The 26276-nt window shown below is 40.4% G+C and overlaps 1 protein-coding gene across 9 annotated transcripts; it reads right to left on the bottom strand.

Annotated features, from left to right (window-relative positions):
• LOC111862906 (endonuclease V) lies at nucleotides 1–26276 on the bottom strand. Of its 9 annotated transcripts, none has more exons than XM_023848743.2 (6): nucleotides 26186–26276; nucleotides 25946–26082; nucleotides 24543–24694; nucleotides 21472–21618; nucleotides 10880–11034; nucleotides 1–222 (listed from the first exon to the last, which is right to left on the bottom strand). In XM_023848743.2, exons 2-6 carry the CDS (start codon nucleotides 26077–26079, stop codon nucleotides 52–54), a joined length of 759 nt encoding a protein of 252 aa, XP_023704511.1. In that variant the 5' UTR covers nucleotides 26080–26082; nucleotides 26186–26276; the 3' UTR covers nucleotides 1–51. The 9 variants fall into 9 exon arrangements, with proteins under 9 accessions (XP_023704511.1, XP_023704519.1, XP_023704517.1 ...); XM_023848751.2 differs by lacking the exon at nucleotides 26186–26276 and adding an exon at nucleotides 25556–25584 and having other exon boundaries at nucleotides 25829–26179; XM_023848749.2 differs by lacking the exon at nucleotides 26186–26276 and having other exon boundaries at nucleotides 25829–26179.

Genomic DNA, 26276 nt, shown 5'->3' with positions numbered 1-26276 from the left:
TTTACTTCAATTTGTGACCTGTTTACCGACTCTCCCTTTTATTACAAGACTTCACTTTTTTCCCCGTATAAATTCCCTGGAACGTATATCTGCCTGTCTCACAGGCTCTGGAATTCTATACTTGCTACAATAACATACAAGCCAGGCTGCTGTAGGAAGGCTGATCTTATGCCCCACAGAGACATATACAGGCTTGGTGGACGAAGGAGATGTTTTCACAGCCTAGAATGAAAACCACACAAATGGTAGAGGTTATATTCGAGCTTCCTACACAAAGGTTTTATATATACTGAAGTGCCAAAAGTCATGGGATAGGTGCCTAGTATCATGTAGGAGCCCCTCTAGCACGGCAAAGTGCAGCAACTTGACGTGGCATCGATTCCACAAGTGGACGGAAGACCTCTGGAGAGATGTTGAGCCATGTCATCTGGATAGCCGCCCACAGATCCCTGGTATTTGTAGGTGCAAATGGACCTCTCTACCACGTCCCATAAATGCTCAATTGGGTTCATGTCAGGTGAACGTGGTGGCCACATCATTCATCGCAACTCTCCAGAATGATCCTCGAACCAATTCTGGACAACTCCGGCCCAGTGACACGGTGTACTGTCCTGCTGGAATATCCCATCATTGTGGGGATACATGAAGTCCATTAAGGGCTGCAAATGGTCACCAAGCAGTGTAACGTAGCAGTCACCAGTCAATGACGTGTTTAGGTGGATGATCGGACCCAACTCACGCCACGTGAACACACACTACACCAGTATGGAACCACCAACAGCTTGCACGGTGCCTTGTTGACAAATGGGGTCCATGGCCTCATAGGGTCTGCGCCACACCCAAACCCTACCATCTGCCCGAAACAACTGGTATCATGACTCATCGGACCATGCCACATGTTGCCAATCTTCCAGGGTCCAATTAGTGATGTCACAAGCCCAGGTGAAGCGCTGTGTCCGGTGTCGTGGTGTTAACAGGGGCACTCTGGTCGGTCTTCTGCTCCCATATCCCATGGAAGCTAGAGAACGCTGCACTGACCTGTTGGCTATGTGTCTGGTACCTCCTGCATTGAATGTGGATGTGATTTCAGCCAGTGTTGCTTGTCTGTTACCACGGATAATTCTAGCTAGACACTGCTGGTCACAATCATTAAGCACCCGTGGTCGGCCACTGCACTGTCCATGGTGGGTGGAAATGACTTCCACAAGGTATTCCCGGTACACATGTGACGCCATGGATCGAGGAATGTTGAATGACCACGCAACTTCGGAAATGGAATGTCCCATCCGCCTGGGACCCACTATCATGCCCCATTCAAACTCTGATAATTCACGTCGGCTTCCCATGAGTAGACTGGCCGGTGTTCAACCTGACTCACGAGAGAACACCTCACAACTGATACTGCTCTGGCCATTCCCAAGCCGTCAAGGGATGGTGGCGCCAATTAAAAATAAATTTACATACTGCTATCTCATGACTTTTGGCACTTGAGTGTACACTACAGAGAAGTTCATTCCTCCATTTGCAGCCTTATTACTTCCTGTTTGCACAACATGACTCCGGCCAGCTTCTGGTCTCTTACCAATGAAAAAATCGGTCATGACTGCACCATCTAATGTTCCAGACTTCAATGTGTAGTGTTATCTCTGTAAACTTTCTGTTTCACATTTCCCCATAGATAAAAATCACACAAGATGGTGCATCAACAATATTCTGCAAGGACAGAACTTCAGGATTTTCGTAGCTCAGAGGATGGAGGCTTGAAACACCAGGTTCCTGAGACAATTGCTGAAGTACTATTTTGGGCTCATTTTTAGTCCTGTTTTGAAGTCAGCACATGTTTTGCCTGATTCTGCTTCCTTTCGGCAAATGAACCAGTTTCATGTCACTTATTGTGCAACTTTACCACACGCGGCTTCCTGGGTAAAGGTGAATCTGGATATCTCCACAGAATGACATGTATAATATACCTTCCTCCTATGGAAATTCTCAACAAGAAACATGTTGTTCAATAATGTTTTCTAGGAGTCAAGATAGCTAAGTCAGTACAGCAATGGGCGAGTTGGACAGTTGGGGTTCAAATCCTGGCAGGTGCAAGATTTGTTTCTTATCTACAGCCTCCTATCCAGTGGGTACCAGGTGCTCTTACCCTGGGGGTAAAGTAGATGTGGCATGAAGCTGGCCACTCACCTCCATCTAGTGCTGAGGTCAAGAGTCATGGAGTTATGCCTACACTCCCCCATGTCTTCATGGCACAGTGCTTAATTAATTAAGTACAGGGACAACTTTACCTTTACCTTACCATGGCTCAACATAAATATACTTAATGCTCAAAGCTGAATGTTCACAAGAAAAAGGCTTAGTGGATAATGGAAATAAGTGTGCATTTAATATCAAGGCAGCTGCAGTTCAACGATCTGTTTATGCCAATGCATGAGTCACTCTGCACTGAATACCAACCAGTTAAACAAATATCTTAACTAAATGCCTTGACTGTTGGCTGAAACTCTCATTCTGAAGATGCATACAAATAAATACCCATACTATTGTAAATTATCTGAAATAACATGAGAGAACAATAAGAAACACAGAAACACTCTCCCATATGTCTTCATCGCACTGTACTTAATTAAGCCCAGAGACATATGTACTTTACCCCCAGAGTTAAAATCCAGTTGTTAGCTCCACAGTACCTAGGGATGGTTGTCCTTTTGCAGGAAGTTATAATTGATGCTAGTAAGGGAATTACACAGAGGAAATTAAGTACATGTTGATGTCCTGTCATCAGAATGCAGGGCAAAATCACAACACAAAGATAGCTAACACATCTTTCAGAAGTGTGGCATAGTTAAAATATTTTGGAACTACAGCAGCAAATCAGAATTAGATTCATGAGGAAATTAAGAGCAGACTGGATTCACATTGTATGGATGTGAACTTGGTCTCTGACATTATGGGAAGTACAGGGTGCTGGGGAAAATATTTGCACTGAAGAGGGATGAAATGGTAGGTGGTTGGAAAGAACTGCACAATAAGGGGCTTTATAATGTGTACTATTAGCCAAATATAGTTCGAATGATCAAGTCAAGAACGTTGAGATGGGCAGGGCATGCAGCACACATTGGGAGAAAAGGAATTCATATAGGGTTCTCGAGGGAAAGCCAAAAGGAAAGACCATGTGGAAGACCCAGGTATAAGTGGGAAGATAATATTAAACTTGGATCTTAGAGAAACAGGATGGGATAGTATGGACTGGATTTATCTGGTTCTGTGAAACATTGTGAATTTCTTGAGTAGCTGCATGACTGGTGGTTTCTCAAGGACTCAGCTCCATGGAATCAGTTAGCAATAGTTGTTCACTGCACTCAGCTCATGCAGCAGTGAATCACAGATTGCAAATAATGAACAGGAAGGATATGGGAAGAAATGGCTGTGGGCATTTGTGTTGAGAGGCTGGGGAAGAGCACAAAGGCCCTCAATCACAATGGATAAGTGACATGCATAATCAGTTATAAGTCTGTTCCATTTGAGGTTCTTACAGCAGTAAATTCATGCAGTCCAGCAGAAGTTCACACATTTCGGAACATCAAAAAATCAGTGAACTGCTATAATACTATACAGCATAACACAAAAGAACATAATAGTTTTCATAGTTACATATTTATTATGTAACAATTATTTTATTCATAATCCCTTTTTATGGAAAAAAAAGTTAACTTTCCTATCAATTTCCTCCTTCATACTGCAGATCCATCAAAGAACACTAAATAATATGATATGTATTTCATACTTTTGTCAATATGGAGGTGAGTCTTAATTATGTACATTAAATAGAACCATAATGTTCTACACTTACAGGAGACCAGAAACAGTCACACAAATATATGGTTGCAACTGCTCTCCTAGCCGAGACATGGCTAGAGGGAACATGAGGGAAGAAAACTAGACAAATAACATACTTGTCAATAGAGTTTATTACGTGTGAAAAGAAAGGCATCTGGCCAGTTACAAGCATCTTACAATACATGTCCCCAATTACGGTAAATGCACAGCTGAACCCTGTTGTGCTATGAACGATGTCAGGCATGTTCTGTATTCTCATCCCAGCCAACACAGTTGCATTTCACAATTCCACAGAATAAACAATGATCTTTGGATTACCTCAGAAGAACAAGTTGGCAGGAGTGAGATCAGGTGATCACAGAGGTCACTCAACTGGTTTGTTTCATCCTACCCATCAACCTGGATAGCAGCAGTCTAAATAACACAAGATATTATGAGAAGAATGGGCAGAAGCCCCATCATGCAATACCTGCTCTGTGTGCCATGCTGCCAAAGGTACACGGTCCAGTAGCTGCATACAGTAAATCCGAATTATCTTTCGAGGGGGAAGATCATCTGGACTAACAAACAATCCAGTTTAATGAAGAAGAAAAAAAAAAAAAAGAACTTAGAAAGCAAATAAATGGGAAATTTAATAACATAGGTAGTATTGATGACTAATATTATATTGTAGCATCCTGTTGCACTTTTCGCTTAGTGTTGATTAGTCTTTCACAGTCTCACGTGCAACACTATGTACTATAAAATTTTATTAAAACTTATACAGTTTTAAAAGTTTATCACATGTTTCGATCAGTCAGTGTGGTCATCAACAAGTATTAAAATTATTGGGCAAGGAAACCGCTGTCTTCTGCTGTTGCTTATGTTGTTAACATTTAACACTGGACAAAACATGCAGTGAAAACTTTTTAAACTTTTAAAAGTGAATAATTTTTAATATAACTTCATAGAACAGCGCTGCAAGCGAGACTGTGAAAAATCTAATCAACACTATGTGCTGATGAAAATAAAAAAAAAATATGGCCGAAGCAATTTCTTCCTGTCAGAAGCTGAAATCCAGGCCTCCTTCATCCAGCTCAAGCCAATCTTTTTTTTTGCGTGGTTTCAGTCTCTCCAGCTGCTTTCAACACAGTCTGAAAGTCCTCTTGCTCTAACCCCTCTTGCTGGCCGCACCACAGCTCAAGCGGTTAGTCGCTGGCTTCCCACCTTGGTGGCCCAGGTTCGATTCTGGGTCTGGTCAAGTGGGATTTGTAGCGGACAAAGTGGCGCTGGGGCAGGTTTTCTCCGAGTACTTCGGTTTCCCCTGCCAATCTTCATTCCACCAAATTCTCCATCATCATAATCACCCGAGGCAGGCTACAATGGGCCAAACAGTGGCTGCCCTGTCGAGTGGATCCAGTTGGACTCCACTCGCCATTAAGTGAAACCCTCTTGCTCCTAACTCTCATGCATCTTTTAAAGTACGTACTTAACTGAGAACAGAAATTTTCATATTTTGATCTGGATCATCCAACATCTGGAGTCACTGTAAATGGGAGGCCTCTGACAGTCGAACTGGTAGCACACAAGGACTTAGTAGGAGGCTGTCAATCATTCCTACCTGAACATTCATTATGAAATGTTGTTGGAATTGTGTTTCTTCAAAGGAATGTCGAATTTCATCAGCCCACGAGTGCCGGTTACAAGTAATCAAAATCTAATTCCATGAGAAACATGCTTCATCCATCAGCAAATGTTCAGTTGAGAAAGGCTAGAAATGCAGCATGCCGCCACAGAAGCCATTTGCATAATGCTTTTCAACACCCAAAATCCAGTGGTGACTGTAGAGCCTGAACATGCCGTACATGGGACAGACACAACACCCTTATCAGTGAAGAGTACTATCTTCTGAGATACAATGCCATGTACTCCATCAAAAGTCAACCAATGTTTTGGAAGAATATATCGCCTCCATCTTCAGGGTCGAAGATAGCCGAGAAAAATCCAGAGTGAAAGCTCTGCTTGCTGCCTGCTTTCATGCTGGTTTCTCGCTCAGCTTATTCTTTGACCCTGAAGACGGAGGCAATATGTTCCTCTGAAATGTCAGTTGCCTTTCAACAGACTATATGGCGTTATATCCCTGAAGATAGTACTCTTCATAACCACCACTGTAAGAACCTCAAATCCTACACCCTGAACAGTGTTTGCTGGCAAATGTGGTGCAAGGAAACCACCTGGTACCAGTAGGAAGGGATCACTCTATGGCGTGCAGAACATCTAATATATCAGTGCTCCTGTGACTTCATGGTCTAACAGCATTTCTCATATTGGGTCACATACTGTACAACCTGTTTCTTACAGAAAATGTTCCAGAGAAATAACCTGTAATTTGGATGCCATTGCTGTCGATACCTTTCACTGCACAGATGTGAAGCAGCTGCAATGTTATGCTCTGTTTCTCCCAAACAGTAACACCGGGTGTACACAGTATCCCATGCAAGCGTGGCAAGGTCTATATTGGGCAGACGGGCCGTTCCGTGGACACGAGGTTGAAGGAGCTTCAGCGGCCCATCCATCTTGAACCTCCAGACAAGTCAGCTGTAGCTGAACACAGCACTGATCTGGGACACCGCATTCAGCTTCAGAATACCTCCATCCTCGCCACCAAGAACCGCTATATGGATCGCATCATTAGGGAGGCCATTGAGATTGAACTCCATCCCGACAATATGAACAGAGAAGGGGGGGTTTGTCTCACCAAGTCCTGGAAGCCTCTCATCTGTTCCCTCAAGAAACCCCTGGGACATGATGCTGGATCCACAAGGTCACGCAAGTCCATGCGCGACTTGTTTAGCAACCCCCAAGCTTAAGGGTTAATGTCCTCCCATTAACCTTGCATTTCTCCCCTGACACAATATTCTATACCTGCTGGCCCAACCTGCCCAGACCCTTCCCCTCTTCTCTCTACTGATTTTCCATGTTGCCTCCCCTTCTCCTTTCTCTTCCTGCTCTATACAGCTGGGTTTATTCTCAACATTAGTCTTTTTGCACCTGCTCACACCGATTCTTCGCTTGAGGATTTTCTTCTTTTTTCTTCTACCCTGAAGGTGGAGGCGATACATTCCTCTGAAACATTGGTTAACACAATATCTGCACAGCGCCACATCCCAGAAGACAGCTCTCTTCATATATCTGGTTAACACAATATCTAAATGGCGCTACATCCCAGAAGACTGCTCTCTTCATATATCTGGTTAACACAATATCTACATGGCGCCACATCCCAGAAGACTGCTCTCTTCATATATCTATCAGTTCACTGAATGAATACTCCACAGGCTGTACCATTCTTGAATAAATAACATGTATGGCTAGTAATCACCACAACACCAGAACATTAATGGCGGTGACCTTGTGCAAGTATATAGATTGAATGACTGCTTTTAAACTCAGAGTTGCCATATCTCACAATAAAGAGGTTGTGACTACATACTCATACAAATGTTTCTGCTGGCCTGCAAGTGTAGACATGAAACTTACACATATATCAAAGGTATGTAATTAAGACTCTTCGGTGATCACAGTGGCCATGCAGTCTAAGGCATGAACTGTCTTCACCTGCTGTAATATTGGGATCATGGGTTCAAATCCCACTTCAATCATGGATGTCTGTGTGCATTTATTCTGTGTTTGTGTTGTCCTGTGTGCAGGTAGTGGCCTTGCAAAGGGCTGATTCCCCATCCCAGGAGTCCTACCAACTGCATAAAAGAGCAGCCAAGGTCCAACAAAGGGATGTAGAGCCAAAGATAGAAAATTAAGACTCTCCACCTCAAGACTTGTTCTGGGGCCCACCCAGCCTCCTATCCAATGGGTACACCGAGGGTAAAGCGGCTCGGTCGTGATGCCTAATACTCACCTCCAATTAGTGCCAAGGTCAAGAAAACCTGGATCTATACATTCACTCCCACATATGTCCTCATGGCTTAGTGCTTAGTTAAGTACAATGACAACTTTACCTTTACATTATGTAATTTACAATAACACCAAGTCTCAAAAAAACAAAAACAAAAAAAACTACAGGTAAGTCCTCTGGAATATCATAACATAATAAAGATTATATTTTGCACTTCATGACAAAATAACCACAGTTAATTTTCGTTTGTAAAAATTGCTCTTTTGTGTATATGTAGAAAATTGTATTATCTTTCAGGTTGTTTTTAGTTCATATTTCTATGTTGCACAGAACAGAAAATATGTAGTTTTTTCTGAAAGTCTGCAATGTTAATTAATTAGGGCGATTTAAATTCTGGCTGCAGAGGGCTCCTGGCAATTTAAAAGTCTGTATGTTAAAGGTTAAGGAATACTGACATGGAAAACAATCACATAAATGTAACTTTCCTGCTTACTACCATAAATATGACAGAAAACACCCAAGACATTACAAACAATTCCATACTCTTGCCAGTATTTTCATCAGCCACAGCTGTTAAAGTGATCTGCAAATAATGCAATCAAACTTTTGGATGTGATTCTAATCCTCGTTATGAGTATTTTTTTAATTCCACAAACAAACTTGAATTTCTTAATTTCAATGTTATTCCTGCTCTATTTCCAGTTTTAACTATCACATATTTAGGTGAAGAACAAGCACTTCTTTGTTGTGTATATTGTGACATGATGCCTGAAGGCCAGTAGAGTGGAGACAGAGGACATGTCCATGGCTAGGCACTGATTGGTAAACAGGTTCCAGTGGAATCAAGTGTGCATGCAACAATAAAAGAACTGCCTTTTCTATGAAATGGTGAAGTAAACACACCTCTGCAATAATAGAGGTATAATGGAAACAACGTTTTCTATTCAGTCTGTGCAAAGTGGTTACGAAAGAAAGTTAAGGTCTGCAAGAGAGGCTGAGAGGTACAGTTGCGGGATATTTACTGGACAGTAACGACATAAGCACATACGTGGAAAAATCACCATTGTTAAGATCTGTACCTAGGAAAGCAAACTGAGAAGATTCGGTGTCAGCAGCAATGGTTTGTAAAGTGTGGGGATTAGTGACAATTATAGTTATTTCTAGTTACAACCTGTAAGTGGTCAATAAATACAATTATCCAAAACCATGGCCAGAGCTTTAAATGGGTGTATATGCAGGAAGATGCCATCTACTTAGTTCCATAAAGCTTATATCTTAACAAAATTATTTCCAGTGCCTCATCACATATTATCATTCTCAATAAAAATATAAGTAGGAACAAATTCATTAACTTGCAATGTACGAATGTCCTTTAAAATAAAATACTGGTTACTCTTCCAGGCTTTCTCCTACCAAATTCAAGAATCTCCATCTTTCTTTCTAGAATATTACAAAAATGCAGACAGAGAGCCTCATTCCCTTGTGAAAGCATGGGACTCTTCAAGAAATATACATGTACAAAACAGCAGCTGCTAACATCAAGTTGAGGAGCTTGAACTCAGAAGAGGCATAATGTGGACACATGTGTGATACAAAGAGTACTGTGAATTGCAAGTTAGTTTGGTGCGAGATGCAAGATGAGGGCAAAGAAGTGGCATGTGGTGAAACAGTATGATGGGAAGTCATAATATTTTAATTATCACCATCAGAAAATCATAACTCCAAAATATTGTTCTATATAGGAGATACCCCCTTTCCTAAGCTTGCCAAACAGTCAAATTCCCCCCCCCACACTCCCTCCCAAGTGGACAGGGGAGCCACCAGAAGGGGCAGAAGCAAAATGGCAATGTCGGATGAGAAAGTGGAGGCTCGTGCTGTGATACAGTTCCTGCATTTGCAAGGGAAGTCTGGCAGGGAGATCCATGACCAGATGACCGCTGTGCATCAGGAAGGTGTACCATCATATGGCACAGTGGTCAGGTGGAAGAGGTGCTTTCGTTGTGGAAAGACAAACCTCAAAGATGAACCCCGAAGTGGAAGAACATCTCTCTCTGAGGAACTGGGCATTGTGGCACAGGTGGAAGCTTTGATCCTATCCGATAGGTGCATAACCATTAAAGCTATTGTTCATGAGGTCCGTATTGGCCATGGGTCTGTTTTCAACATCATCCATGACAAGTTACACATGACAAAGGTCGCTGTGCGTTGAGTGCCATGATTGTTGACATCAGTTCAAAAACAGAAATGGATGGATGTGGCAAAGAAACTTTTGCAGTTGTGTCAAGACAAAAAGATGGAATTTTTCAACCGCCTGATCAAGGTGGATGAACGTTGAGTCTATCGTTATGACCCTGACACAAAGGAAATGAGTAAGCAGTGGAACCATGCAGACTTGCCGCCACCAAATAATGCCAAATCCCGGTCGTCGTCAGGAAAGGTGATGTTGAGCGTGTTCTGGGATCGGCAGGGTGTCATGACCAACTACGTGAAAAGGGAGCACTATCACTGGCGAGTCCTACTGGAACCTTCTAAGAAAATTATGGGAGAAAACAAAAAAAAAAAAGTGATGTGGAATGCTGGGAAAAGGTGTGCGACTTCTTCGCAACAACTCACTGGCTCATGCTACAACACTTGCTGCCAGTCTGGGATATGAAATTCTCCCCCATCCACCATATTCACCAGTCCTGCCACTGAGTGACTTCTTCCTCTTTCCACGGCAAAAGCCACTTCGTGGTAAGCGGTTATAAGATGATGATGACATCATTTCTGCAGTGGAGGACTTCCTAAACAGTCAAAATGAGACCTTCTATGATCAAGGTATCCAGCAGCTAATGCATCGTTGGGGGAAAATGTGTGGCCTTGCAGGGGCCATATGTAGAGAAGGACTAACTCACATACAGTTTCTTGCGCCTGTGTCTCTGATTCTTCTGGTGGTAATTAATATTTTATGACTTCCACACATAGTGGACAAAGACAAATTGATATCAAGTGGCTACTGACAGACATAATAACTTTTCCAGAGAGTTATAATGTTACAATATACAATATTATTAGTGGCATCTACGAGTTCTTCTAAAGCTGAGTATAGCCAGTTTATGATGGGCAACTCATACTATACTCAGGGAGCACAAGAAATTAGCTTACCAGTCCTAGAGTGTTTCCAGAATTTGTCTTCAGTGCAAAATGATCACCAGGTTCACGTAAATGAGAAATCTTTTGCTTCTGGTCATCACGCAAAATTCCATCCATCTGGTACAGGTTTTTTGCAACACCTACTGCAGGCACATCACACAGCACTCCTGAAAAAAAAAATCACTTTATATTGATATAGAATTTAAAGAAATTTATGTCTATGTCAATGCAGATGATCACAATTGTATCTACTCTCTATGTCACTTCAACAGTAGTCACGTTTGTTTCTTGGCCAATTTTTATGGAAGGGCGTGATACTTTATCAAAATACTGATTTAAAAATTGGGCATCAATATTTTAGAATAACCGAAATTGTGGGGAATTCTCCAGTGAAGAAGAATTATGAGGGGGGGGGGGATTTTAAGCAGCTATATTACACAATTTTTCTGTGCCAAATTATACAATGCTACCATGAAGTTATATATAGAATGGAGGTAGAGCTCCATGCATTCTTAATATCAGAACTAGATGATGTGAGTCACATTTCTAGGACACGGTACAGTGGCATGATAACACTATTAGATTTTGTTTTGTTTGGAGACTACAATGTGAAACAAAAGAGACAAGATACTTTTAAACTGAAGACTAGAAATGAGTGGTACAAGGTAAAGCTATCCCTGTAATACATCATGGAGATCCATAGGGTTGTGAGATGTCGAGACTCTCACATTTTCTAGACAATAGGCTCACATATGGCAGTGAAGTTGTCAGCCTTATGCTCTGGCTATCCTTTACCCCCAGGAAGATTCCTGGTACTCATTTCTGTTAGACGGTGAGTCAACCTGAGGGCCATAGAGCAGCTGGAAAGATTTGTTCAACTGAAAAATCTGATGACCTTACTGGGAATTGAACCCTTGACCTCGCAGCTTGTAGCACAGCACCTCAAGAAACTATGCTACCATGTGCCCAAGTTTCATTAGTGTTGTGTTATCATAACCAATGCTGTAGTGCAATATCTCAATGTAGGCCCTGAAGCACAGTGCACCATCCATCTTACACTCGGTTCACACTTAGCCACAGGGTGCAAAGCCATATCCCAATCACCTCTCATTAAACTGTTGGTTTCAAATGCCAATGAGGTAGGCAGGGATAGCTAAATACAAGTACAGAGCACAGATAACAATGTGACACAAAACCTGAAAGCTGGAATAGTGGAGCGAGTGAAGATGCCCACTGCTAGGCAATTGCTCAGTAAAGAGTTGGAGAACAACAGTGTGAGATCTAATCCAATAGGAATGAAGGCAGGATGCCATCAAAATCAGAGGAAAAGCACTGCAGCCAGCAGATGCTGCAATGGCATTCACAATATTGCTCACACACTGCATAGGCAGGCCCTCTCAAAGTAGAAAAAATGGCACAATGCCTGTAAGCTATGTGGGATAACCAGCCTTATGGAGGGACTAATGTGACATGATAGCTAAAGGCTGAAATGATGGAGCCAGAGGAAATGCCACTGCTAGGCAACAGCTAGGAGAACACATTTCTGTTGCAATGGATATGCCAGTAACAGAGGAACTGCTGGAGGTGGCATTTTCTATGCAGTCCATGCCAGGGTTATACAGGGAGAATCAATGGGACCAGGATCATATTCAGTCACCAGCCAGTGAGGACAGAAGCTACTGTACATGGAAGCAGTAAAAGGAACCTCCATTCTTAGAAGTTATTACCAAGTAATGGGTAGTGATAAGAGAGCAACTGAAGTTAATCACATACTCGTCTACTGTCTAAAAACATAAAAATTAGAATATACAAAACTATGATTTTGCTGGTGGTTCTGTACAGATGTGAAATTTGGTCTCTGACATTAAGGGAGGAACACAGACTGAGAGTGTTTGAGAACAGGGTGTTGAGGAGAATATTTGGACCGAAGAGAGATGAACTGATGGCAGGTTGGAGAAAACTGCATAATTCTTTTTGTATATATTTATTAGCAATCAGAATTAAATACATTCTTTAGGCTAATTTTCTAATTTAAACACCATCCTCGTGTGCTTATTGTATCATGATGAGGGCTCCTCCAATGAGAGATCCTCTTCAACCATCAAGTAGATCTGCTGGCCATAATTTCTTTAACCTTCTTCGTTGTTGTTGTTCCAGTAGGGGCTGCAGTAATGTATTACTATGGTGTCCTAGTTTATCATGATGTTTTATGCTTTTTTTCTTGGATGACTTCTTTGATGAATGGTACACTGAGATCGTCATGTAGGGTCTGATTAGTCACATACTAAGGTGCATTTGTGATCATCCACAGTATTTTGGACTGCCTTTGTTGCATTATGGCTATGTTCGATTTACTGGCGCATCCCCATAGTTCGATTCAATAGGTCCAAATAGGCTTTATGACTGTCTTGTAAAGAAGTACTTTACTATCTAGCAATTTGCTAGATTTACTTCCAATGATCCAATGTATGTCTTTTACTTTTAGGTCTATCTGTTTTCTTTTTTTGGCTATATGCTGCTTCCAAGTAAGACTGGAATGCAGGTGGAGTCCAAGATACTTTACTGTTGATGACTGTGGAATTACAGTATTATTTACGTGTATGGCTGGGCACTGCTCTTTTCTCATTGTGAAGGTGACCTGTTGAGATTTGGTTTCATTAATGTGGATTTGCCACTTTTTTAACCAAGTTTCTAATTGGTCTAGATGACTTTGTAGTCTTTGCGAGGCAGTTGCTGGATCATCATGGCTGGCAAGAATGACCGTGTCATCAGCAAATGTCCCTGTTGTAGTGTAAGTAGTCACTGGGACATCTGTTGTGAATAGCATGTATATAATATCGGGCCTAAAATGCTCCCTTGTGGGACTCCAGATTGGATGGTGAAGTTGCTGGATAAGTCCTCATTAACTCATGTTCAGAATTTTCGGTCAGACAGACTTGAGTATTCTAAAGTATTTTATAGGTAACACCTTTTTATCTTGAATAGGAGTCCATCATGCGAAACCTTATCAAAGGCTTGGCTTTCGTCTATATATATTGACGTGCAGTATTGTTTGTCTTCTAATGCTTGATTTATTTTATGGAGGATTCTATGTGTTTGTTGTACTGTAGCGTGATGCTTCCTAAGTCCAAATTGATGTGGAGGCATACATTCATCCGGCTTTAGGTCCATATTTAGTCTCCGAAGTATCAGCTTCTCAAGTAGTTTATTATGGAAGTAAGCTTATTGGACGATACGAAGATAATTCTTTTGGGTCTTTTCCTGGTTTTGGTATCAAGATAATTTCTGCTGTTTTTAATTGTTTCAGCCAAATACTAAGTCTTAGCATAGCATTATAGATGTATGTTAGCATGACCAATCCCCTTTTTGGCACCTCTTTCATCATTTTAGGGGTGATTTTGTCAATACCAGGTGTTTTTTTGATATTTAAGAAGCCAATTTCTTCTTTGATCTCTCTTGGGCTGAATAGTTTTATTGTATGAACATTTGGCAGTAATGTGGTAATATCGTCTTCTATCTCTTGATCAGGATGACTGCCATTAGGCGTAAAGACTTTCGATAAGTGTGCTGTGAAGAGTTCCACTTTTTCTTTATCGCTACGAGCCCATCGTTCTGGATGACCTTATATCTGGATTTTTAAAGGCAATACAGGAACTATAGGTTTTTTAGTTGACTTCACTGGTGTCCAAATGGAGTTGTCATAGCGACTGAGGTTTATGAGGTAATTGTGTAGTGTCAGCTCTCTGGACTTCTTGATTTCCGCTCTTAAATTATTGGTGGCCCTGTTATATGCAGTTCTGTCTGATGAGGCATGACTTAGTTGCCATGTCTTCCTAGCCCTTCTTTTATCTGCAATAAGTTTTTTGATTTCAGTGGGGATATTTATACTTCTTGTTTGTGTAGTCAAAATTTGAGTGGCCTGTAGAGCTGCTTCTTTAAGAATGTTAATGAAGTTAGTCAGGGCTATGTCTAGTTCTTCAGGGCTTTTAAGACTGAAGTGTAAGTTAATGGCTTCTTCTATTTTTATTCGATAATCAGTCCAGTTGGTTCTTCTGTTATGAAGCCTGGGAGTGGTTTTTTTATTGACAACTTCAGTACTGATAGTAGCTATTACGGGTGTGTGGTCCAATGAAAGGTCATAGCTAAGGATTATATCCATATAGGATGTAGAGATGCCACTTGTAATATAAAAATCCAATAGATCTGGGTCACTAGGCCAATAGGCAGGGGTTCCGGTTAACAGGAATGAGTACTGTTGGTTTTGTATTATTTTCGACAGCTCTCTACCTTTGGTTGTGGTCAAGCGAGATCCCCATAGTGTTTTTGCAGTTGTAATAACCCCCTGCAATGAACTTATTTCCCAGTGTTCGGAAGAATTCGTACAAGTTATCTTCTTTGATATTGTGCCTAGGTGAGCAGTACACTGCAGCTACTGTTAGTTCGTATGCCTTCATTTTTACCTTAACTGCTGTAGCTTGTAGGAAGTTTATTTTTTCAAATTTCGGTAATTCATAATGGCTTATGTTATTTTTAATAAGTATTCCAGTGCTTGCGTGTGCAGTGTTATCCGGATGATTGGTGAAGTATGCGTTATAATGGGGTATCCTTATGTATGTTCTGTCAGCAAAGTGGGTTTCGCTTACCAACAATATGTGTATTGCATTGTGATCCGGAAATGTTTTAATTTCATCTTTATGCTGTAGTAGACCACTGGCATTCCAAAGGGCTATTTTTAGAAACTTAGCCATTGTGGGATTTAGTTAGTAGAGTTGATAACATGCTTAGTATCATAGTATTCTGCTGGATAAGCTGACTGAACATGTTCTTGAATTCTTCAAGAAATCTGTTTAAGGTTATGGGTGAGGTGTCTTCTTCTTGTTGGGTGTTATATGTAATTCCTCGTGTTACATCTTCGTAACCAGCATTTCTGTATGCATTGTTTGTGGTTGGTTTAGGTATTTCGGGTCTCGCTAGGGAATTGGGATTGTGCACGTTTACTGTAAGGTTTCGTTGAACACTTTGTCTGTTGTTTGCATTATTTGTTTTGATGAGGCTGTGATAGAACTCACATCCTTTGCAGCTTGCTGGATGCGAACCATCGCATAGGGCGCATTTAGCTGGAGTGGTACTTGGTTTTTTACAACTTGCGGTACTATGTGGGCCTCCACACTTTACACAAACAAAGGGTCTATTGCAGTACGTCTTGGTATGTCCGTACTGCTGACATCTAAAGCATTGTGTTAGTCCTTTATTCCTTCGTGGTGGTTCTTTTACAACTGTTTTGTTTTGCATCATATTAATATTATAAATATCTTTGTTGTTACTTGCTGGTTCCAAGTCAACAAAAAATATGTTCAGTGGTTGCTTTGTGACTCTGTGTCTGCCACTGACGACATTCCTGACTTTATGTCCCATCTTTGTTAACTGATTTTCGATTTCTTTTGTATTTACTGAGTAGTTTAAATATTTTATGACCACCCTGTACAATCTCTCCTCCTTAAGTTGATATGTATAGTGTACTATATTATTCCCTCTTAGGAATGCTACCAGTTTCCGGTATGTTTCAGATGTAGTACAATTAATTTTTGTAGTACTGTCTGCCATACTTTTAGTAGAATATTGCTCTTTTTCAATAATTTCTGTAAATTTATTTACCATTTCATTATAGTTTATTACCCCATATATAAATATTGGTGGGGGTTTTAGAGTTTTGTTTTCTGGATTGGCCTGGCTAGCGCTTTCTTCAATTGGCAGTGGATTAAATTTATTGCTTATTGTTATATCTGGATATGGGATATATGTTTGCCTCGTATTGATTTTTCATCTTTTGTTGTTTTTGACTTGTTGCCATTCATTTACATTTAATGTACCTGTGTCTGATTCATCTTCACTAGCTGATGTCATCCTGTATGTATATGGCTTCTGTTTATATTGTTGTTGTGGTTGCTGCTGATAGCTTGTTGAAGGAATCGATTGTACATTTTGCGGAGCACAATAATTGTTGCTTGTCATTACAGGCTGACTCATTTTGTTGGCAGATTTAAATTTAGGAACTGATCCGTTGCCTACCGGCAACACACTGGTACTTGTCACTTATCACTCAGTGTTCGGTTTTTTTTTTTGTTTTTTTTTCTTTGGTTTAAATAAATTCAAATATTCCTTAAAAACTTCTTGCAGGTGGGCTCTTTTTATTCTTTAGATGAGTATTATAAATGGAAAACAAGGGATGATTGTGTTAAGCACAGACAAATAAAAAACACTACTAAAACAATACTAGTCATTTTTAAAAACTTTTATTGTATGATAACCTATAATTCTCTAGATGTGCTTTTTCTCTATTATGAATGAATGTATATGGGGTAGGCCTTCTTGGCCCTTGCACTGCGACCACAGTGATCTATTATCTATTATAGACAATGTTAATATGTATTTTATTATGATAATAAGTTCCAATGCAAGTGTTATATGCATGTTGTATTTAATTATAACATTGTCCTTTTTGGGTTTGAATTGTAAGGAAAAAAAAAGGTAAAAAGGGGAAATATTGATGTGATTTGTATTTCTGTGTGGCACCGTGGAGCATAGTGTTGACGATGACAGTAAATTTACTTCTATCAATAGTTATTGAAACAATGGTTGTATATAAGTTGTAACATCTTTATGATGTTGTCCTCTGGATTGATTTTATAGTAACTTGGACTTTGATGTGTTCTATATCTGGAGGCGCCATCGCCAAATGCAGATCTGATGAACAAAAATAAATTGAATTGAACTGAATCCAAATAGAAGTAATCAGCTTAGGGATCTTAGAACATAATATTTCGCTCCTGCTTGAACAAGGTATGCCAGAATTTGATCACTTCCTGGGCGATTCATACCTTTTCAATTCTGAAATTGGAATTTCAACCTCAAAAGGGCTAGGATCAGGTACTAATGGCTCAGCTGTATGGATTTTTGTCTGCCTAACATCACTGATCCTATGTACATTCAGTAACAGAGCAGTTTTTCCATCAGATCAAAATATTGTGAGAATCTGCAAGCAGAGCACCAATCTCATCCTTCGCTAACTTACTTCTAGGTTGGTAACCCCTCTGAAAGTCATTTATTCCTGTATACAGGTTTCTAATATTCTTGTTCTTATTGTTCATTGCAAGCTCAACAATTTTGTCTTTCAATTATTCCCTCTTTTTATTCCTGAAATATCTGCTGGTTTCATGTCTTATATTGTTCAGATTAACCCAATTTATTTCACTTGGATCCTGCAACCATTGCAATTTGACTTGTTTTCTTTGGTCTAGTAATTCTGAGCATCCTTCATCGAACCATGGCTTATGCGTCTTCAGTTCATAATAACCTGGACTCTCCTTGGTAGAAATTTTGGTATTCTCTCTAATAGTTTCCCATACTTCTTACATCCACCTCAGTGTCCAAGTTTTCCTAGGCAGCTAACCTATTTGAGATTTTAATATGATACTGATCCTTACCCTCTACCTCATTTTATTTCTTGAGATTAAACCTCTCCATGTGAATTCTGTGCATGGTTCGCTTACTCACTGCAAGTTTTTCCTTAACCTTTCCCACTGCCAGGAAGTGGTGAGTATCACAATCTGCTGTCCTGAATGATCAGACGTCAAGTATACTTGACTGCTGTCTACTATCTATCAAAATATGGTCTATTTGATTGTGTATCTTTCCATCAGGAGATGTCCAAGTACATTTATGGATGTTACAATGTGAGAACTTGGTACTTTTGACAGTAAGATTTTTTCATGTGGCAAAATTTACTACTCTAACTCCATTAACATTACTAACTTCGTGCAAACTCTTATTCCCAAGTGCTGATTTGGAAATATCTCCTTTAACAAAATTTTCATACAGTACTTCACAAATTAATCAAATACATATTCTAGTTCTTCACAGAACCTGTGTTTTATATCATCAATTTCACCTTCTGTTTGGGCATGAACATTCAGAATGATGATACCACACCAGCAACCTCTTAGTATTACGTATGACTCCATCATCCTGTCAGTAATGAACTCTATCCTCTTAATTGCTCATCTGATTCTCTTTGGTACAAAAAAAAACTGTACCTAATTCATGATTTTCATTCCCTTTTCCATAGAAAAATGTATAGGCTCCTGCTGATTCTGTGTCACCACCACCCCATCTGACCTCCTGTACTCCCACTAAATCTAACCTATATTTTCAGATTTCTTCTGCCACTGTCATAAGCAAACCTGCCCTATACATACTTCTAACATTCCAAATACCAAATTTCATACCCATTTTCTTTTGCTTGGGTCGTTTATCCAAGGAATCTGTCCAGGTCCAAGGCTTCTTGCAAATTTTTGTAATGAACTTATTTTTTATGGTGAGGAGTTGTTAGCCCCATGCCCAAATCCCAAGCTGAAGGACCACCCCTTATCAGCTGTCCATGACTACTCATTCAATATATTTGTAGCTACCCTCCATACACAACCTGAGGACGCGCCATGCCATGATGACAAGGAACCCACCTGACATGGCCTGTTAAATAGTATGACCTATTAAAAACAAACTACCAAAATGGGTACTGGTATGGAAGAGCAGGGACTGCAAATGAACAAGAAAAAGGTAAAGCTATCCCTGTAAGAGTGTGTGAAGGACCATAGGGTTGTGAGACACTGATGCTTCCACATTTTCTAGAAAGTCAGCTCACAGATGACAGTAAGGTTGTCAGCCCTACAAGCCAGCCACCCTTTACCCCCCTCAGGAAGATTCCTTTTAATCATTTTGGTTGGAGGTTGAGTCAACCCCAGGGCCATAGTACAGCTGGAAGGATTAGGTCAATTGAAAAATCCAATGAACTCATCGGGAGTCAAACCCGTGACCTTCTGGCTTGTAACATAGTGCTTCACCCAACTACGCTACCATGTGCCCTAAAAATTAATATACTTTGACCTTATTTAAATACATTAACAACATAAGAAAATAACCTCTGCTGTGGATAGCCTATGTGCTATTACGATCCTCAGCCAACAGCAGAATAAAGTTACATAATAAATACAGAAGAAAATTACATGAAACAGTAATATACTGTAGCATCCTGCTGCACACCGCTCAGTATCAAATGTGTCCACAGTCTCACGTGCAAAATGTCTTCCTATAGAACTTACTAGAAGTTATTCACTTTTTAAAGTTTTACTTTTAAATTTTTAAAAGTTTTTCACTACATGTTTTGACCAATATAGTCATCATCAGGTGTTCAAAATTCTAGTTGACAAAACTGCTATCCTTCTGTATCATGGCTTTGGTTTATTAATTAATACGTATTATAGACAGACATGTTGCATGTGAGACTGTGCAACCATCTGATACAAACTACAGTAAATCAACTTGGGTTACAATCAGTAAATAATCCTTGTACAACCAATTTGAGTTGCCTTAATCGAGCCAAGTATTGGTACTCTTATGTTGTATCCAGAAAAGATCAAGATCAAAGAAATCCTTTCCTTGCCAGGAAATAAACTAAATTAACATATGTACATTAACTAACAGAACAACAACAAGGGTCCTTCCCTCCTTGACTTGAGTAGAACATGAATGGTCAAAACATATTTTAGAAAAATTATGAAATAACACAACTGAAAGGTTTCCAAATTGATTTGTTATCTGTCTACCATACTGTCAGAGAAGCAACAGACTGAAATGGCAGGCAAGCAGTCCTACCCCAGAAATACTTTGGGGTCTAAGGGGTAATGTAAAACATGAAAATTTGTCAGCATGTCACCCCACATCATGTCATCAGAAGGAGGAGTGGTAAACATTAGAAGGGCAACAAGTGGATAAGCAAAAAGGAAAGCATGCTGGCTGAGCCAAACACATCAGAAAATTTAATGTACTGATATGATAGGCTCACCACCTAAAAGTGTGACATATACAGGGTTACTACAAATGATTCATTCCATTTCAAAACACTATATTTTCCTGACGCAAAATTCCAATCGCCAGCAATCTTCCGGCTTCAGTTGTTGCACAAGCTGCAGATGGTAAAGTTTGAATTTTAATCGCTGTCATGGTTCTTTTCTGTGCTTTGCTCTGAATGCACGCTACACTGCAATAACAGACGAATATCTCACATACCCTAACACACAGAAACTTTTTTCCAGCTTTGTCACCATTTTGTAAGGCACTGCACTCATGCTGCCAACTGGTGTATCACGATGCAAACTTGGCAAGTTTACGGTTCTTTTCATGTATCAATCATATTTGTATGTGTAATACCTTGGAAAATATAGTGCTTTGAAACGGAATGAATCATTTAGAGTAACTGTATTAGGACCACGCCATAGCTCAAGCAGTTAGTCGCTGGCTTCCCATCGCGGCGGTTCAGGTTCAATCTCGGGTCTGGTCAAGTGGGATTTGTGGGGGACAAAGTGGCAGTGGGGCAGGTTCTCTCAGAGTACTTCGGTTTCCCTGCCAATCTTCATTCCACCAATTGCTCCACAATCATCCTCACCTACGCCAGAAGTGGCCGCAGTACAAGGGACTTAGTCCCACCCCACTAGCAATAATAAAAAAAAACTGTATTAAGTCATTCTGAATTGAGAACTTCAGCTCACCAACATGTGAAGCAAGACCATAACCACGGGGATGTAAAACCCCATTGCCATCTACCAGGATACATTCCGGTACCAGACTTGGATTAGTGTCACACAGTCTTGAGAATGCTTCAACCAGGGCTGGTGCCTCTCGATAACCAAGGAAACCTGCAAAACCTACAATTATAGGACTTAGGATTCTCACAGCATTGGCTATGAAGAGTTCTATCTTCTGCGATATGACGCCATGTAGTCTGCTGAAAGCCAACAAACGTTTCGGAGGAACATACTGTCTCCAGTTTCAGGGTCAAATAAGCTGAGCAAGATACCAGCATGAAAGCTTGCCACCTGCTTTCACAATGGTATCTTGCTTGGCTTATTCAATCCTGAAGGTGGAAGTAACACATTCCTCCGAAACGTTGGTCGACACTGCAAACTACACGGTGTTATATACCAGTATAGTACTCTTCAATTCTGCACTTATATAACAAACCTGAATAAGTAAGCAAATAAGTTACATTGTTATAAGACGGAATGTAAAACAAGGGGCCTGAGTTCCATTCATACTCCCCTGAAGTGTCTACCACTATTCAAATGTGCAAAAGAATGTTGTGGCTGAATTTACCAATAAAAAGTATTAAGTTATTTCAAGTAAGTACACTGATTTTTAAGGCAGGAGAATAATATCTGCCTGACAATCTTAGTCTTGTCACTTTCCAATCACCTCTCCACATGCAAATAGCAACTTGAAATACGAAACTGCGGGTAAGAATATTCACACTCCTGGCTGCGTGATAAACAAACTCGCCTGTAGATATTGAGTCACTAAAAATGTTATAAACTACAGTCAAAAATATAAATTTTGTTTCAAATCTAAATTCAATGTGAAATTTTATAACAGAAATCACAATATTTCTGAGCAGAGAGATGGTTTGAAAACCACTTTTCGAACACTAATTCTGAAGGAAATTTCTTACATTTCTGTAACTGCAATCACAGTGCAGTCTAGATTATAAAACAAGAATTCTTATACCTGGAAACATGAAAATTACTTTTTATCATTCCACGAAAATGTTCTGTGATGTCACTGCAGACAATAACTGGACAAAATTATTTCATACTATGATCATACAGTCCCCCTTTAATGCACAGGTGTACAGTTTGAGCATTTTTAGTGCACCGCCACCCAAAATCACAGTATGCATACTGTAAGTTTTCGATGTGTGCACCGCCTTGCTGTAGACAGTGTTCATATCATTCACGCAGATTCTCAAACATATCCTGGAACAAAGGTTGCTGCAGACTCCTGCAAAAGGAGACAATTTGCTCGCATAATGCAGACACAGTTCTTGGCGGATCTTCACAGTCAAACACAGTCTCCTTTAACATTCCCACAAGAAGGCATCAGGTGGTGTAAGATCGGGGGTACAGTTCTTGGCGGATGTTCACAGTCAAACACAGTCTCCTTTAACATTCCCACAAGTAGGCATTGGGTGGTGTAAGATCAGGGGAATGGGACAGGTATGGGAAGTCAGTACCATGTGAAATGATTCGTCCTAGAAAGTTTTCCTGCAGCATGGCTAGAGATTCTTGAAAGGTATGGCTGGTCCTCCCGTCCTGTTGATACCACTGTCTATTCATGTGAAGGCCCCTTGCATGATAGAACCTTCTCAAACCCTGAAGAAATGGTCCGTTCACCATGTACCTGTAGCGTTCTTCAGTGATGGTAAGAGCATTGCCTTCCTCATCCTCAATGAAACAGGGGCCTAATATACCATGTGCTGAGACGGCACAACTGTGTTACTTGGTGCCGTCTTATTAAATCTCTCTTGGAATTATTCTGTCACCTTTATCAAACTCGGTCCCCCTTCACGACCACTTCTGTACGAGCAGAAATAATACTCAACTATGAATACTTTTTCCTCTGTCGAGAGACCCATTTCCAACAACTGCACAACACAACTTCCTTTTTACTACTGGGAACACATGCGGCTGGAGCTGTAAAATAAGGCAAGGCCGCATCATAGCTCAGGCGGTTAGTCGCTGGCTTCTCACTGCAGCAACCTGGGTTCAATCCCGGGTCTGGTCAAGTGGTATTTGTGGTGGACAAAGTGGCGCTGGGGCAGGTTTTCTCCGAGTACTTCGGTTTCCCCTGCCAATCTTCATTCCACCAAATTCTCCATCATCATAATCAGCTGGGGCAGGCTACAGTATGCCAATCAGTGGCCGCCGTGCCGAGTGGACCCAGTTGGACTCCACCCCACACTAAGCGAATTAATTATTAACATAAGGCAAGGCTACTTACACCATCTTCATACAACAGTTAGGAACCAAACTGGCTCGCTCAGTGGTAACACTCTTGCCTTATATTAAGACGGTACTTAGTTAGTTAGTTAGTTAGTTAGTTATTGGAGAGGGTGGGTTTTCCCATGCACTTAGACCCGTATTGGTCCATTGTGCTTCCCTCTATGATTTCTACCAGTCTCTATATCCTACCGGTACTGGTGCTTACCATCAGTCCCGCCCAGCTAGCGAGACCGGCTCTACTAGCTGACAGGTATCTATAATGCTTCCCCCATCTACTGGAGGTATTAGAGACTGCTGTTGGGCGGGAAACGCCCGTAATTTGGCTCAGTGACCTCCTTTGGAGATATGAGGTTCTTTTACGTGCCGTAAAGCTACAACACGGGACCCACAGCTTAAAGTCCCTCCCGGAGGACTTGTTCACTGAATTCTTCCGCCCTTAAAAATTCGACGACCTCTGCTGGGTATCTGAACCCGCATACTACGAGTCATGAGGTGGGAACATTACCTCTAGACTACGGAGGCTGCTAAGAAGGTGCTTAGTTTGAATCTTGGTCAGGACTCTTATCTACCCTGAGTATCTTTTTGTGAGTTTCCTCAGTACCTCCAGGCAAATTCTGTGGTAGTATTGCGACTAGACCTTGACCACATCCATCCAAACTCCTTCTAACCAATCATACATAGTCTTCCTACCATTTCATGCCATACAATCCAATCTTATAAACCAAAACCAAACCAACCCACACCTGCATACAGTCACAAAGCCTGGAAGTTCACATATGGCATACCTGGTATATATGGTATGGTTAATGACACCATTTTTATATCTTCATACACAACCTCAAAATCTGGTAGTTCACATATGACAAGCGCTGCACATGCAACTTTCTCATTTCCCTTGATGAACGACAAATCCATACCACCCACTCTGGATATGCATCTGTTAAGGGTGCACAGAGATTCCAAGAAAAATATTAATTTAAACATTCAACTTTGTGGTAACTTACTACTTTATGCATTAGTCTCTTAAGACTAGTGTGGAACTTTCATGACTGTTTACCATTTGTAACAAATCTTCAAGTAGCAGTTAGCTTAATCAACATTTGCAGCTTGACCAAGATGTAACAAAATAAACAGTCTCCACACACAACATATGAAGTTGACACAATAGATATGGAAATATTAAAGTGAATTCCTTTCCCTGACACCACAAATTTCTTTCTTTGGCACACTTTAATGTAACATGTTCTGGTGAGTGTCAACTCAGGATTCATTTACACACAGTTTACCACTAGAGAATAACTTTTCCCATGATCATCTGTGCCCCACTGTATCATCAGCCATCTGCCACATTTCTCCTCAGTCCTTTGAATTTGGACCTCAAGGACTTTACAAATTTAAATGGCTATCAAGGAACTTGTAGTTCTAAAGGATTCCAATAACAGTGTGTTACACTTAATTGTAGCTTTCTGGACTCTGTCCATCATCTGGTAATTTTAAAAAAATTACACATCTATTTCATGAACCAGATATGCTCGGTCCTCATGTGATGGTACCTATTCCATTTGGCCTGTTAGAAAGAGCTAATTCCAATCTGTTAATCCCACTCATTGGACAACCCACATCTCAGGAAAGAGTGGAGCCTGGTACCAAAACGTTATGTCTTACTTTAAAATATTAGATGATGGGCGGAGTCCAGAAAGCTAGTACTTTCTGGTGGTGTGCTTCTTGAATAAACACACTGGAAAATTATGGCCACTACACGTGTTTGTTGTGTATTTCGTAAAATATTTGTACGTACATTTTCAAGATGCAGCTTGCTCCATCTTTCTGAGAACAAAAATTTGTTTTGAGATTAACGCTTTCTCAAACACAGGTTACACCATAAGCTAATGTATAGTTGGGGATTACGATGTTAACTAATTCCATGTAGCCGAGTCCTTCCTAAGAAGCTGCAAGTCGCTCAACTGCTCAAGAATTTCCCAACATTTTATGGACCTCGAAGTTTCATTACAATGTTCACTTTATGATATAAATTACGTAACAGAAACCATGCTACATATTCATAAATTACCTTACGTTCCTCAACAGAACAATGCCTCGTTCCTCGCACTTTCCATCCAAACGAATGTTACATACCAACTATGGGAGCAGAAGTATCGAGTAGAATATAGTTTTTTATTTTCCTCACCGCTTATGTTGCCAATCATACATGTCGTGGCATATGATTTTGGATTTAAACTTCTCTTCCTCAACTATCCAATTTGCGTCAATGACTGAGTCTTCATCTACGTTACCACCGCTCTCCATTTCAATTACTTCCATGAACTGGATAATAAATGAATACAAATAACTTATTTACATTCCATACGTCCCATACATAGAAACAGCTAATCACCGACCAATCTCATTCGATCTTATATACTCTTACACTAAATTTGCAGCACAATCAAACATCCACGCTGCGTATCTATCGAAATTCCAGGAAGTATCGAATTACGCTTAATCGGTGAAAGTGCCCC

This window comes from Cryptotermes secundus, unplaced genomic scaffold, assembly GCF_002891405.2.
Source record: "Cryptotermes secundus unplaced genomic scaffold, Csec_1.0 scaffold582, whole genome shotgun sequence".
NCBI lineage: Eukaryota > Metazoa > Arthropoda > Insecta > Blattodea > Kalotermitidae > Cryptotermes > Cryptotermes secundus.
Note: the sequence above shows the minus strand (reverse complement) of the source record. Positions and strands in the feature narration are given on the sequence as shown.